This window comes from Pithys albifrons, chromosome 15 (assembly GCF_047495875.1).
Source record: "Pithys albifrons albifrons isolate INPA30051 chromosome 15, PitAlb_v1, whole genome shotgun sequence".
In the NCBI taxonomy this organism is placed as follows: domain Eukaryota; kingdom Metazoa; phylum Chordata; class Aves; order Passeriformes; family Thamnophilidae; genus Pithys; species Pithys albifrons.
The window spans coordinates 11,090,314-11,105,901 of NC_092472.1; the positions used below are offsets into that span (position 1 = coordinate 11,090,314).

The 15,588-nt window shown below is 43.6% G+C and overlaps 2 protein-coding genes across 3 annotated transcripts in view; one reads left to right on the plus strand and one right to left on the minus strand.

The window, feature by feature from the left end:
• Positions 1-6,943: 6,943 nt before the first annotated feature.
• The window catches only part of SFXN1 (sideroflexin 1), a 42,720-nt gene continuing 34,075 nt past the window's right edge, over positions 6,944-15,588 (plus strand). Inside the window, exon 1 of one of the 2 annotated variants that reach the window (XM_071570359.1) lies at positions 6,944-7,063. The gene's annotated coding sequence lies outside the window, so the exon portion shown is untranslated. The remainder of the gene's footprint in view (positions 7,064-15,588) is intronic. The other variant, XM_071570356.1, reaches the window with a different exon arrangement.
• On the minus strand, positions 8,570-12,476 carry DRD1 (dopamine receptor D1). Its single transcript, XM_071570354.1, has 2 exons — positions 12,387-12,476; positions 8,570-11,698 (listed from the first exon to the last, which is right to left on the minus strand). The coding sequence occupies exon 2, from the start codon at positions 11,688-11,690 to the stop codon at positions 10,332-10,334; it is 1,359 nt and encodes a 452-aa protein (XP_071426455.1). The 5' UTR covers positions 11,691-11,698; positions 12,387-12,476; the 3' UTR covers positions 8,570-10,331.

The following is a 15,588-nucleotide window of genomic DNA, read 5'->3' on the forward strand; positions in this document are numbered from 1 at the left end:
AGTCTCTTCCCTGCTAATGCATCCCCACAGGAGGGAATGTTTCTTCTGCTAAGCAGGAAGCAGGGGAAGAAACCTATTGCTTTTTCTTGATGGGAGACTTTCAAATGTACAATTTCTCTAAAACAGAGGCTGAAATGAACCCAGATATGTAACTGTGCCCTCACATGGAAAACACTGTAAACTCAGACTGGAAATCTGAAAAATAAATTCCTCAGAGCTCAAGAGGCTTCATACCTCTGCAGTTCTCTCCTGAAACACCTTTTGCATTAATCCAATAGGAGACCAGTTGCCCAGATCCTTGCTAGCATGTACCCTGCTTTCTGCTTGCTCTAGGATGCATCAGGAATTAAATAGCTGCTCATCTGGCACCGTATTTCCCTAAACTCGCTGATTAGAAAGTGCTCCCAGACAGTGCTGGGATTGCCTGAGCTTGTTTCTAATCTAGTTTCAAATGAAACAGTCAAGTTAACCAAATGCCCTCCACTGATCCCACATGGCAGAGCTGTCCTGACCCTAGCCATGAGATAGGAGTGAGGGAACACTTTAGAGTGCTGTGGCACGACAATGGTGCAGTCAGATCTGGCTCCCTCCTTCTGCTCATGGCTGAGGAGAACAAGCGCAATAAAGTGAACACTTTACTGCTCAGATTTTACTTAACTCACTGTTTTCCAGCCAGCATTCTAATTTTATGTGACTCTACTTCAGATGACCCAATAATTCTTTGCAACGATTCACCTTTCTAGGTGTGACCAGGTAGCTTTTGCAGTCAGAAAATCTCTGGGCTGGGAAACCTGACCCAGGTGACCTGGTCACAAACCATAGCCCAAACTGAGTGAGAAGCAGCAGGGATGGCAGATAGGACACAAAATCACCACCAAGATTTTGCTCTCCTTTCTCATTCAAGCACCCCAATACTTTTGATCCCAGCTCCCAGTTCACACAGAGGACGCAAAAACAAGTGAAATACTCCACCTGCTTCCTAATGACTCTGCATAGGGGTTGGCAACAGTCCATGACCCAGAAAGGCTTATTTTGTTGGGTAAGAATCTGTCTCCATCAGAGCACAGTGGATATTCATCCAGGAAAATCTTTAATCCTCCTCCCCAATTTTTTTTCAATTCTTATCTTTTTATGTATTACTAAAAGGAATCACAGATGACCAAGAATCAAATATGTTTGTTACCACCTCACAGTGATTTCTGCATTGGTGAGAAGGAAGTTTGGTGTTTTTTGGACCGTGGTTTTCATTGTTAAAACTGTTCTGCCCAGTTTTAAACTCAGATTTTTGAAGCCTGCACATTTAATCACAAGTCTTTTCTACAATTAGGGAGTAGTTCACAGCATGATAACAATGAAAGAAAAAACATAATGTTTCTCAATGTTAACTGAAGGTTGGTGCCCATGTCTAGACACAAATTTTCCTGCAGTGGTAAACATTGGTTTTGATTAGAAAATTGTTCTTGCTCCAATTCTAGCCTCACAAGACAGAATTACTACTTGGCAGATGAGATTTGAGAAAGGTCAGGAGCTAGCCAGTTAAAAGTAATATTTTACAGTTTTAATGAAAACATATTATTTCTTATATTTTTCTTCATCCTGCTTGGAAGCAAATGTTGTTTTACTGCAGGGCTCTGACTGCAGCTCTGCATCACATGGGAGTCCAAGGGCAGAGAACAGCACTTAGAGCATTAAAAATGCATTCTTCATGTAGCAAACCAAAAAAGTGTGCCTTTTGGCAGCATTGCTGGCCTAATTTTGGCTGCAGGATGAATAAAATCAAGGCTCCCATGGAAATTCCAGCATGTAACTCCTGAGCTGCAGACAGGGAGGTAACAGAAGGGAGTTTGGGCAGCCTTTGGGACACCGGGGCCAGGGATGCTTCCTCCATCAGGGCACTGTGCTGAGTGAGGCAGCACTTGCTGAACATCCCAAGGGCTCCATATCCATCTGTAGAGTCCATGAGATTGCAACACTTGTCTCCTGAAATCACCATATTTTTCTAAACATTTTTGCCAACCTGAGCAGCACCAGAGTAGCCTTGTTATTTTGGCAGCAGCTCACAGCAATGATTTCAGGGAAGCTGTCCCTGGAGCTCCACTGGCAAAGGCACCACAGGACCACAGCGCCGTTGCTTTGGTAGCACCCACACTGTCAGTCATCATATACCAGCTACGTGGGTGGGTATGTCTCCATCTACTCAAAATGGAGCATTCAGGATTAGCTGACCTTCTCCCCAGAAGTTGTGTGTTGAGGGACTGCTACAGGCAATTCTTTTTTTCCTTTTTATGGGAGAGGATGACTTCAGAAAGGAACAGAGGAAGCAGAAGCTACTTGGGTGCCAACATATAGAATCAGTGAGTGGTTTGAGTTGGAAGGGACCGGGGCAGATCCTGGCACTGAGACCCCACTCTGGCTCCTCCCTCACTTGGCACAATTTTGGTGTGGTTTCCCTGGCTTACATCCCTGTCAAGGGAGTGGGAAACCTGCCCTTTCTGATGAGTTTATTTCCTGGGTGTCAGGATTGATAACTTTATATTCTATTTGCTTTTATCCTGCAGCCATGTCTTTACTTCACTCGTGTGTAGGAGTTAGGCATGTTTGTGCCTTAGGGCTGGGTAAATACTGCAAAATAAAATCACTTGCTGTACATGGGTTTTGAGTTGGGAAGAGCATATGCTTGGAGAGCACTGGAGAGCATTATTCCAGGGGTTAAATATACTGTCACTGACCTAAGGGGTATGAGTTCATTGACTTTTTAGATTTTTCTTGAGAATGCTCCAGTCAATTCAGGTTGGCTCTTCCCATTCTACCCCAAAAATGTGCAGCATTCACCTCAGGATGTGAGTGGAGAGGTCTCAACAAACAGGCTTCCCAGGATGCTGCATCCATGCACATGTGTGTGTACCAGGGATGTCACAAGGGTCAGAGTAAAGCTCAGACAATGGATGTGTTCACAGCAGGACCGGCTGGGTTACAGACAGGACCTTGTGCTGTTACAGTAAAAACCTGCTCACTGTACTGGCTCAAATCACATTCCTACAATTTACTTTATCCTAATAAGTAAAGGATGAAGAGGCACGAGGGAAAGATCATCCATAAAAGACAGAGAAAGGGAGGAAAGGAATTTACTCCTTCTGAAAGACAGCAAGACAGTTACAAAGGCAGGAATTCCTGTGCTGTAGCCTGGGTACAAAAATATCACTTGGAGAGGAAAAAGTCCACTGAGACTCCCAGCAAAAGGCCAATTAATTACACATATTAAAATGAAACTTACCTTGCCATACTCATTTAATCTGTTTTTAAAAATATAATCAATATTGTACAATGAGGAGGCCTAAATAGCACAAGTGAAATTACTAGATGTCTAAATGTGACTGCCTACCCTATGTGCTTGGAAATGCTTTTACTAGTGCTACATGTTATTCCAAATCTTCCTATCACTGTATTTTATCCTCCTCAAGCAAGAAAGAGATATGACTGGAAGCTTCTGCATTAAACTGTTTTCATCAGAAATTGTTCTCTTATTTTGAAGGATGTCATACGTGAACAAAATGCATTGAAAATATTCTACTTTATACGATTATAATAATTTTAATTAAAGTGTTCCTGAAATTATAACTATTATAATGTTAAAACCTTTCTCACTTAGAAAATACTAATGTCTTGAAGCGATAATTCTTGTTTTTGACTAAATTAATTCAAAGTGTTTGCAAGCAAATTAGGAAAAATACGAAAATGGATGAGGTTTTGGATGTACAGATTAGATACCAACAGAAAAGTCAATTATTTTGCTCAAAAATTATTTTCAACTGTTCAAAAACAGCTGTTTCCAGGGGGCTCCTTTCACTGTTGTCCCACATTCCAACAGAACCTGGGATCCAGGGTTTCAGCAGGTGTCATCAGGCTGGAGGAGCTGCTGGAGCAGAGTCTCTTCAGCTGGGAACACAAATCGATGTCAAAGTCTGATACCAGTGCAGAAGAGCAAAAAGAATGAAATTTAGTGGTCCCATTTATGACTCTGAAATCGTCACAGAAATAGTTACAGAAGCCTTAGAAAACAAGAAAGTGAAAAAGTACATAAAAGCATCATTAAATCTTTTTTATTATTGTTTAAAACACCTTTTATGGAGCAATTTCAAGGTGTATGTTTTTACAATTATTTGAACATTTTGTCTCTCAGGAACAGACTGCTGGTATGAAAGATCTATCAGTCCTGACAGGTTTGTCCTCTTAATGCAAATGATACAGCCATGGTTCATCTCCTGCTTCAGTAGCAAAGAAATACTCATTTAAGTTTACCACTCATCCCTTTCACAAGCTCCATGAATCTACTAATTGGGAATAATGGATTTTGTGTGTGCGTGTGTACATTCACATGAAAATAGATTTCAGCTACTGACACAGTATCCCAATTATTAAGAATATGGCACCATTGAGAACTCCTTTATAAACAGAGAACAAAATGAAAATAGAGGGAAATGCCTGAGTGTCTGAAACTATAATTCTCTCTGAAATAAACTTTGCAATGGTGGTATAAGTCAGTGAAACGTTTGATTCCTCTGCTCATATCAGTGGAAGGAGAATCCGAGAAGGAAACATTCTCATCCTGTGCTTTCTTTCAAGATCTTAAAAAATTTCATTCTCTTAGGAAAACATGAAATTAATAGGAATTTTTTATCTGAAAATCAAAATGTGAGAGCAGGAAAAGGTTTTTAGCAACCAAATTGTTTAATGCAAGTCATATTGACCTGTTTCATTTTAATTTTAATATTTAACTTTTTTGTCAGAATATTCAAATCAGAGGTCTGGGTTTTAAAAATCTCACACTACAAACTGAAAAGTACGTTAAAACTAGAGAAATTGATTTTGGAATTGTCAAATAATCCAAAACTTATATATACAAACACCACTTCATGTTTTGTTTTGTTTTGTTTGATTTGGTGTTTTTGTTGTTGTTATATGAAATATCCCACAAACAGTTTTAGCTCTGTTGGGTGGAAACTATTAAAACAGGAAAAAACACAACTTGTCCGGAGGGGAGCTATTGGCAGCAAATATAGGAGGTACTGGAAACACAAATGTATGATTATTTGGAGTAAAGCAAAGTGTAATTTAGCTGTACAATTCCCCTGCCACAGACATCCTTATAAATTTCATTTATTTTTCCGGTCATATCACAGCCCAAAACCAGAGCAGTTCATCCCCTGAGGATCCCCAGGCAGCACTGAGCATCCTCAGCCCGGACCAAGCCTGTCCCTGAGCAAGAACCATGTTCCCTGCCAAGCTGGTCCTGTGGCAATGCAGGAATGGGGAGTTGTTTCAGTCCTTGAGTCTGGCCTGGACTCTTCCTTCATCTTTCTCTGGATGCCCAGAACTCCTGCAAGGCACTTGGGCACAGGGTTTGTCCCGTGCCGTCATCCCAGCACAACTCCACCGCAGCCAGCCCTGCACCCCCTTTCTCTCTTATGCCTCTTTTATAGCAAATCATTCACCTTAGCAGTTCCACAGGGGGATGATGAATGAGACCCAGGGTATCCCCTTGATCCCCATACTACCTTTCTAGGTGAAGCCAACCACATCCAGAGGGACAGAAACTAAAGCCATGCCACTGATATAAATCCCATTGTTTCAGTGCACAACCAGGGTCCAGGTCTGTGGTTGCAGCTCCATGTGACAGGTAGCAGGATTTGCACCATCCTGCCAGTGCCATCTGTCACTGCTGGGCACTGAGGAAACTCCTTAACCAAAGAACTAACAGGAATATCCCTCCTCAAAAAGGGAGGAACAGCCTGGCACAACTAAAAGGGAAAAAATAAAAATAGAAAAGCAATGGCAACCAGCACAATGGGGCCAGCAGTATCACCGCCCAAAGCTCTTCCTAGAAATAGAATAAAAATAAGCATGGCAGAAACTTCCTGCTTAAATCTGACTGTGACCAACATGAAAACAACCACTGTATACTTGATTTACACATTCAGCTTCAAAGTTACATCAATTGAAACACACTGGCAGTGCTGAGTCGGAAGGAGCTGTGCCTGGCTGAGGAGGGGAGCAGGGCCAGCAGCACAGGGCTCAGCAGATCCCTCAAGGAAGGCTGGTGCTTACAAGTGCAACCCAACACTGAGATACGGGGGGTGGAAGGACCATCCTCCTGCACAGCCAGCAGCCACCTGTGGCACTCATGAAGAACCCAGAGAGCCCAGACCCTCTCAGAGAGGCTATCAACATTGGCTTGAACCAAAATCAGAGCTCAATATTTGGTTTAGCCCACAGCCCTCCTCTACTGCAACAGATCAGTACAGGAACACTTTGGATATGTGTTTTCACCTTTTAAAAGCAAGAAAATGAATACCATTGTGTTCCTTATTTGTTAAGTCACATTCATTGTGTGGCCACATAAGTAGTATTGCTAGGAACATGCTCTGCTATCATTATACCAAAGACCAAAATAATCACTGGAATAATCTACCTTTCAAGATATTAAGCATAGCAGGCTTTTGAGATTTCAGACAAATTTGGGTGCTTCTGAAAACTATTGATTTGAAAAAACTCCAGGACTGGCTCTCAAAACTGTACCTCAGCAAAGGCATTTCCTCCTTCATCCTCTATCTTCTGTATGTTTTGTTATATTAAAAACTCAAATCAGCACAAAATGCTTGACAAGGGAAGGGAGAAAAGTATTCAGATTTAATCTAGTGATTACAGTTCATTCGTTGCAAACAGCTCCTTCATCAAGGCTATCAGGTGAATTATTAACCTCTTCCATCCACAAACAGAGAAATACCATCAGTCACGAGGAAGCAATGCAGGAAAAAAGGTTACCCAGGTTATCTGCGGAAAGGGACACAGCAAGGTTCACTCTGCAGAGGAAAATACTGCTGGGGGGAGCAAGGCAGGGAGGAAAGGGCAGAGCACTGGTTTTGAGCAGCTGGGGAGCAGGCACAGAGCAGGTAGTACAGCTTCTGAGCAATTAACTCAGCACATAAATGGAGCAGCAGTTAGCAGGTACACGCTGTTGTCCCTTCTAGTCACTCCTGACACTGCTCTCCAGGCTCTGCAACAGGTAAGAGAGGCATTTCTGGGTGCAGACTGTGGGAAGGGGACTCTTGGCCCCTTATGGGGGGAAGGATGATTTTAATTTGGACTTTCTTCCAGGCAAAGCATTACTGGGGGAAAATAAAAGCCAAACAGGGTGACAGAAGGACTCTGGCGGTATGGGAGAAAAAACAAAGAGGACAGGCAGCAAAATCCACTGGGAAGGCTGGAAAATGAAGGGGTACATGGGGTACATTGGTAAATGAGGATCCAGGCCAATTCCTGGTATTCTAAAACATAGGTAAGGAAAAAGGGCCAGAAGCAAAGATTAGTTAAAATAGAATGAAAGATTAAACAATAAAATAAAGCCATGCAAGTGTCTCCCCTGCCCTGTTTCTCTCAGGGTGTGCTGTGCCCTGTGCTCTCAGGGTGACCATCACTCCAGCAGCAATAGCAGCCTTCACAGACAGCCCCTGAAACTCAGCTCCTTCTGCAAGAAAGGAGGTCCTGGGGCAGCTCCTGGTCACACCAGAGCAACCATTTGTTTCAGAATACAAATCATTCCCTATAAACTTGTGCAAAAACAGCATCTTGCTCTTCACAATGTCCTTAAATCATATTCTGTATTTTGCTATTATATCAGACTGCTGGGAGTTTTGAGAATAAATGAGAAACCACAGAACTTCATCTTTGGCCTGTGTACTTTTTAAGAAGTAATTTCTCAAAGGTACACAACAAAAGAAATCTGGCGTTACAAAATGCAGGAGAATTCTACTGAAGGAGCTAAGATGGGTTGGAGGCAGACACAATGCCCTGTCTGCCTCAGACCTGATGCTTCACTGACTCCCCAGGAGCACCCAGGGAGGGGGAGCTGGACATTCCAGCAGCTCCTGCACCAGCTCCAGTACTAGATGCTGGACAGGCCATGCTGTGAATGCTCAAGGCAGAAGTGACCATGTAGGTTGGTTTCTTCAATTCAAAATGAATCTGCTGACAGAGGCAAAAACAAAGTACAGGGCTGCCAGGAACAGAGGGACACCTCGGCTGCATCTACCATCACCTCACTTCTGAAATTATTCATTTTGGTCCAAAAGGCAGACACTAGCAGTGGGATTGTATCAGCCTTTGAGAAATACTCAACAGCTTTGGAAAAAAAAAGGAGAGGGAAGAAAAAGAAAAAAAAAACAACAATAAAAGCATGCTATAAACCAACTTCACTATGCTGTTACACCACAACAAAAAATATCTTTGAAATAAGAGTCACCAGTAGGTCGAGCTTTACACATTTAAAGCAGGGAGTGGTTGTTTCCAAACTGCTTTTATTGCTTTCAAATTCTAGTTTAGAGCAAGGGCTCAGAGTTCTGTAGTAGGGAGGCTTTTTCTTCTTCTAATAGAAATTCCCATCTGTCTCATAGGTGTGATCCTAAATAAGGGCAAATGAGGAAAAAAAGGGAAGTGTCCTTCCCTTTAACATGATCAATGCAACTGCCAAAACCCAGCATGAATTTAATAAATGCAATGTAGGTTGTTTTATTTGACCTTCTGTTCACAAAATAATTTTATTATATGTATGAAAGCAGCATACAGGCAATAAAATTATGAAAACATTCACAATACATAAATACACAGACCTGATGCAGGATGTATATAGTTTGTTCATTTTTTTTCCTCTCAGTTCTCTTTTCCTGACAACACATTTTTTGATATATGTTATGAAAAAGTTGTTCCAAAGGGTATGTTCTCCCATTCAGAAAAGAAATTGATTTCTTTGAATGCTGCTGAATATTAACACCCAATGTTCTTGTTGCTAATGTTCACTGATTGCTTTTGGCATTACAAAGGGAAGCGGCAAGAAAGGACAATGGAAAAGTAGCAGGTTTTTTTAATTAAACATTGGTAACTTTTTTGAAGTTCACAGGAGGATTTTGAGGTGGGGGCTGCAGCTCCATCTGTATTTAGAAACGTCTTAATCCAAAGTGGTAATGAGGCACTATTCCTTATTGAATGGACTATTGACACAGCAATTACTAAAATGTAATGTCCTACCAGTTCCCAAAGTAAAGCACCAGGTACCTCAGGTTTTAATTTCTGACCATGATAGAGTAGCAGACAGAGAATGATCCAGGTGGTCCTGCAGTAACACCGGTGATAACAAGGTTTGACATCTTTACTACCATTATAATCCATTGTGTTTGTTCAGAAAAGATATCCAAGACTTGAAATAAGAAAAGTCAGAGAAAGCTTTTTATCTTACATAAATACAAAACATTTTATACTAAGAATTGTTATCTAAGCTTTCCTTCCCAAGTTGGATTCGTCTTAAGGTTGTAGTCATATTTAAGGTATTTACAGATCCACAAACTTGACATTCTAGCAAAGTCTTTGTAACATGAAACTTTTTAAAAATAAATAGCAGCAATTTCTTTTATTTCTATAAGGGAAGAGAATTCACAACTCAGTCAACGCTGGTCCTATCTTTTGAAAGAAATCCCACTTAAAAAAACCCACAAGCAAATGAACTCCACACAGCATCAGATTCCCTCTTTTCTTGCTGAGCTTCTTAACATTCCTCCATTCCCCTCACCAGCTCTCCAGAGCTTGTAATAAAGTGCTGTCTGGTTGACTGGTCAAAATGTAGTTATGACACTCCAAAAATATCCCATTATTTAGACATCTTAAATAACATAAATAAAGCTAGATCTGTTATAACATATGAAAAATATCAATTTAAAACAATAAATAAATAAAACCAGTATCAACATATTACCTCTCAAAGCTTTAAAAATAACCATTCTCATTATAAGGCTCAATTATTTGTCAGAAATAATTTTAAGAAGGCATCTACCTACCTTTACAATCCCTCAGTCTTTAATTAGGACCTGTTAACACCCACTATCACAAGACACAGCAATCTTTTAACTTCTAGTAAACATTAATCTTTAAATACTCAACATTTATCTTTTGCCTCACTTTAAGTTAGAAATCAGTTTCTCTGTGTAGAGAAGAAGCAGTATTTTCTTTGTCACTGCACTGTATCTAAATTTGTGTATTTTCCTCAGTGTGAACAGTACAGTTTAACATGCTTTTTATAACCAATTTCCAGTATGTTTTTCTGTTTATTGTTTAAAATGTTAAATTTGCTTTGAATGCAAGGAAAATTAATTCTGGGCTTGGTGTAAATGGGTATTTTTCTCCCTAGAGCTTAGTTTCTTACCAAAAAATCTTGTGTATCTTTTTTCTCCCCAAAATATTATTACAATATACACCATTAGGTCTTGCTGAGTAAACCTTACTGTTCAGGTTTTATGCTGCCCATTTTGTGTAATGGGATTGATCTTTTCCAAAGAAACATCAGCTTCATAATCCAAGATACCTGACAGTGCTGGAGACATTTTCTCCAAGGTCTTAGATAGTTCACCCTCTTCTTCCTTTTTGAGAGGTTCTTCTTCTGGACAGATAATCGAATGTGGAATCAGATAAACCATATTAGATTCTTTGGGGCTGGACCCTTTGGGCTCATGTTGGCTTGAAAAAACAACTGCCCCGTTGTTGTTAATACTCACAGTCTCTATGGCATTGCCAGACATTGGGCAGAGTCTGTAGCAGCCCAGCAGGGTTGAAAATGCCTTCCGGAAATCAGCATTGAAGGCATAAATGATGGGGTTGAGGGAAGAATTTGCCCATCCAAACCATACAAAAACATCAAAGGTGGTGGAATTAATGCAGAAAGCCTCTGCTCCCTTGGATGGCTGGGTAGGCTCACAGAAGGGAATCATGCAGTTCAATACAAAAAATGGCAACCAGCAGCACACAAACACCCCCATGATCACCGACAGAGTCTTTAAGACCTTTGTTTCCCGCTTGAAGGACATTTTGAAGTTGCTTTCTGGTTGCTGGCAGTCCATACTGCTCCTGTTGCCACTTGTGTTCTGGCAGTTCTTGGCATGCACTGCTGCTCTCTCCAGAGCTGAGATGCGTCGGATTTGCTTCTGAGCAATCCGGTATATCCTTGTGTAAGTCACTATCATGATGGCCACAGGTATATAAAAACTAATTAGAGAAGAGGAGATGGCATACATCCTGTTCAGGCTAGAATCACAGTTGTCCATGCTTACACCTTGTAAGCTGGCATTTAAGTCCAAAAAGCTTGTGGTTGTAGCCTTGTGCCAGTTCAGCTGCACAGGGATGAAGGAAATCAGCACAGACAAAGTCCATGCCACGCTGATCATGATGAAGGCTGCCTTGGGGGTCATCTTCCTCTCGTACCTAAATGGGCTGGAGATGGCCCAGTATCTGTCCACACTAATGACACAGAGATTTAAGATGGAGGCTGTTGAGCACATAATATCAAAGGCCACCCAGATGTTACAAAATGAACCAAAAGGCCAGAAACCGGCGATCTCGGCCACCGCTTTCCAAGGCATGACCAAAACTGCCACTAAGAGGTCTGACACGGCCAAGGAGATGACAAAGAAGTTGGTCACCTTGGACCTGAGGTGGCGAAACCTAATGACAGCTGCGCAGACAAGCGTGTTTCCCAGCAATGTGGAGAGGATCAGTAGTGAGAGAAAGCAGCCCGTGAGGATGCGAAAAGAAGAGGAGTCCCTTTCCACCAGCAACCCTTCCCCATCCATAGTGGTGTCGTTCCAAGTCATAGTTCCTCCTGAGGGAAAATCATATCATGATTTTCATGATGACATCAGCTCCTTTCCTTACAGACATCAGAAACATCAGACGTCCATTAATTACTCATTACCAAATAGACCAAAGGTCATTTCTTATAATCCCTTCACTCCCAGATGGACCTCACCCACTCTGAATTATCCTGAAAGCTCTATGAGCAGGAACTGAAAAGACATAAACATTGTCCACCCTACGCACTGGGCTTTTTAGCAATCCCTTCAGAAACACACTGCATCACCCCGGCATGAACTCAGACAGCTCACCTGCAAATGTTCTGCTGCTGTCCTCTCCAAAGACACCCCACAAACAGGAAAGCAATCACTTTTCTATGCTTGTATATATTCCCACTTAAATAGACTATTGATCGAGTGTTTCCAGTGTCCACTGCACTAGCCCTTATTTACTGAAGCTTATTATACAAGGTGCCTTTTCCCTACTTCCCTAAATGATGAAACACTCCATCCTTCCTCCTCAGTACATTTTTGTTACAAAATACATCAGTTCTCTGATTCTTGGCAGGGTCAGAAAGCAAATCTTCACTTAGTTTCAAACTCTTTTACATTTCCAAGACAAAATAAATAAACATACATTAGGAGTGTTTTTAAGATTTTCAGCAAGAATTAGCTCAGGTTATTTGTTTTATTTAAACAAGAAATGCTGGCTCCTACCTTTCACCTCTGACTCTCTCTTTGCTCTGAGATGCAGGGCCGACTCTCCTCTTTTAGTTTTGGAATTGCATAGCAAATTTCATATACAAAACCAACACAGGAACACTGCATTGCATTGTTTGTGTGAGGTTTTTTTCCCTGAAAGTGCAAATTGGCTGGGGAGAAGTAAGAGTTGGACCATCAGGAGTTAGTTTTCTAGGGAGCAGCAGGTCTGTGCTGTCGGACCATGCGTGACAGACCCTGCTGGTGTGTGCCCAGCTCCCTCCATCCCACGGCCCCTGTTGATCACTCTGCAAACTTTGTTGGCCAGATCAGTCCCAGTCGCACTTTGTACATCCCATGGAAGTGGCACATCAGGGCAAATCATCCCAGGCAAAAGGCACGGTATTCCCAACCCTGGCAGGAGTCGACTACCAATTCTTTCTTCTGCCGTTCGCTGGATGGAGAAAGAAGGGGAGAGGAGGATGAGGACCCGAGTGACCTTCCCTCGACCACGACGCCAGCGGTGCACCCAGTGGGTTCCTCTTACAGCAGGGACAAGTCGCTTTAACACTCCACTGCCAGGTTATAGCTCTCCATAACTGCTCCGGAATAATCCCACCTCCTGCTCAGCGGGGCTGCGCTCCAGGAATCGGGTCCAGATCTTACCATGCTTTTTCCCTCTCGGAAAGGCGCAGGCGGAGGCAGCTCCTCACTCTCTCTCGCAGTCACCCCCGGGCCGCGCATCTCCCGACTTCCTTCTGCCCGGGGCAGGGCTCGGCAGCATCGCCCCTCCAGGAACCCTCTGTCTGCCTGGCGACTCCTTCCTAAAGGATTAAGACAAGGGAATGACAGGCATGGAGGCATGCAGCGGGCAAAAAGCCACCCCCCTTCGCCTCCCCTAACATCTTCAGTTGGGCGCAGCTTCTTCTTTCTGGTAGCTTTTCCAGCTTTCGTGGGGAAAAACGTCCCGGGCAGCCGGGGCGAGGGGCAGAGCCGGGCTCCGGGAGCGGCTCTGCTGGAGTTTAGTGCAGACGGGATTACTTTGCCCGGTCCGGAGCTCCGCCAAACTGCGGAATGCCCGGGGGGCTGCGCGATGCCCCGGCGCTGTGAGCCGGGCGGGTTCAGTGAACTGATGCGGACAGTGAGTACCGGCACCGCGCCCCTGTGATGGGCGATGCTCGGGAGGGGCCGCGGGACGAGGCACCGCGGCTGCCCCGGCCGCGGCGAGAGCGGCGTTCCCTCGGGGCACGCTCGGGACGGGCGGCCGGGAGTCGCTCCCGACGCGGCGGGGCAGGGGCGGCGGGAGGCCGGGGCTGGGGGCTCCGCCTGGGCCGCGCTCCCTGCGCGCCGCCCCCCGCCTGGCGCAGCCCCGGCGCAGCCGCGGCCGCCGGGCTCCCTCTCCTGGGCGGCCGAGGGGTGGCCACGGACGGGGGGCGGCCGCCAGCCCCGTCGGGGCAGCAGTGGCACCGAGGGGACGGGACGCGCCGCGTCTCCCCGCGCCCCCTCCGCATCCTCCCACCGTGCCCATCGCAATCCTGCGGTCAGGCAGGGAGGGAGTGGGGGAAACCCACAGCCCAGGCTCCCCGGGGCATGTGGCTGCTGAGGAGCCGCATCCCAACTGAATCGTGCGGGCTCAGGCGAAGGCAAAAAGCGGGGACAAACACTGCGGAGCTGTCGGAGCCCCGAGCGGGCACCTCCGAGGGCAGAGGAAGCTCAGTGCAATGAGACCTGTGGCTCTCTTCAAAACCTCCTTTGCAAAATTCCTTTCCGTTTTGTAGTAAGCACCAAAACCAGAGCAGTTATTCCTCAAACCCCTTTCATTCTTCACAAGGGTTTTTCTTGCTTACCTTGGCTGCAACAGGCAGAGAAAGATGAATGTGATGATTTGCAGCCTATGCATAGGAATTTTACGCCCCCAAAAATCAGAAAATAAATATAAAAGACATCACAGGGAGGTTAAGAAATCTCCTAGAAGATCAAATACTCACTAAGTTGTCAACATAAATTTTGTGAGGTTCAGCCCTAGTGAAGTTGCCCTCTGTAATTTTTCATAATGTCAGTTGAAGCAGATACAGTGCTTAGCTAACCTTGACTAGTTAACTGAAACACTTATTTTTCTTTCCCCTTCTCTTTCTTTTTTCATAAATTTTAACTGCTTCTCAGCAAGTACTTCTTCTCCTCCACCCTTCTCCTGCTTATTATCCTGTCCTTTAATCATCATTCATCCCCAGAGGAGGGTGAAAATAGACAAGAAAATGAATCCTGTGTTCTTTGGTAATAGAGATCTCTAAAGAAAGTCACTGTCAGTTTTCTTTTTCTATTTCCAATATTCTTTTTCTTTTGTCTCCTTCTTAAAGCACCACACAAGTGGGGTTTACTGCATGATACATATTTTCTGAAAAGGTAGCACACTTCTATTTTTCCATAGAAACCCTGGGCTGAGGGAAGCATTGTCTGTATAAGAAGTCACTGAGCATGTTTGATTTTATTTGCAACAACTTCCAGAGGCTCTCCTAAAATTACTTTCTACCACAGCCACCCTGGATTATTCCAGGAGAAATCACAACTTCCAAGCACACAAAAAGCAGAATTATTGAAGAACTGAGGTACACATTGCAGAGGAAAGGGCAGTCTGGTCTCAAGCATCTGCTTATCAGCTCATTCAGTGAACTCTTCATTTTTGTCAGGGAATGTCCTTTCCTGAGCAAGAGGCTGAATTCAGCATTGGAGGAACCTAATGCTGCCCAAATGAGTGAGGGTTTCAAATTTTCATTTCAGTCTGTTATTATGAAAAAGCCTTTTAGCTTCCTACTCACAACAGCCTGTAAGACTCTCACAATCCTTTTCTGGGGTGCAATTCAAGTATTTTCAGAAGCCAAACCCTGTCTTCTGTGTCCTGTCTAAGTTTGTGTGAGCAGTTCAGGCTGAACATGAGGTCTGGCTCAGCCCTGTCTGCACTAGTGAAGCAAAGCCCCTTCAGCAGTAGTTTTGAACACCAGCAGTTCCTGCAGGGCACCCTGCTGTACTAATTTGTCGTTTCAGCTAATTTATAAGCTTTTAAAACTTTCATGACTTAATAGTCATACCCAGGTGAGGAACAAAAGTGAAATCTATTAAACCCCTATTATTATTTAAGTAAATTTAGTGGTGGGATTAAGAAGCCAATTGACATGACTCTGGGAACCAGTTACGCAAGTGTTGGGTGAATTTTTCTTTTGCT

Coding starts and splice junctions, on each gene's coding strand:
- DRD1 (XM_071570354.1), bottom strand. CDS start 11,690: ATGACTTGGAACGACACCACTATGGATGGGGAAGGGTTGCTGGTGGAA.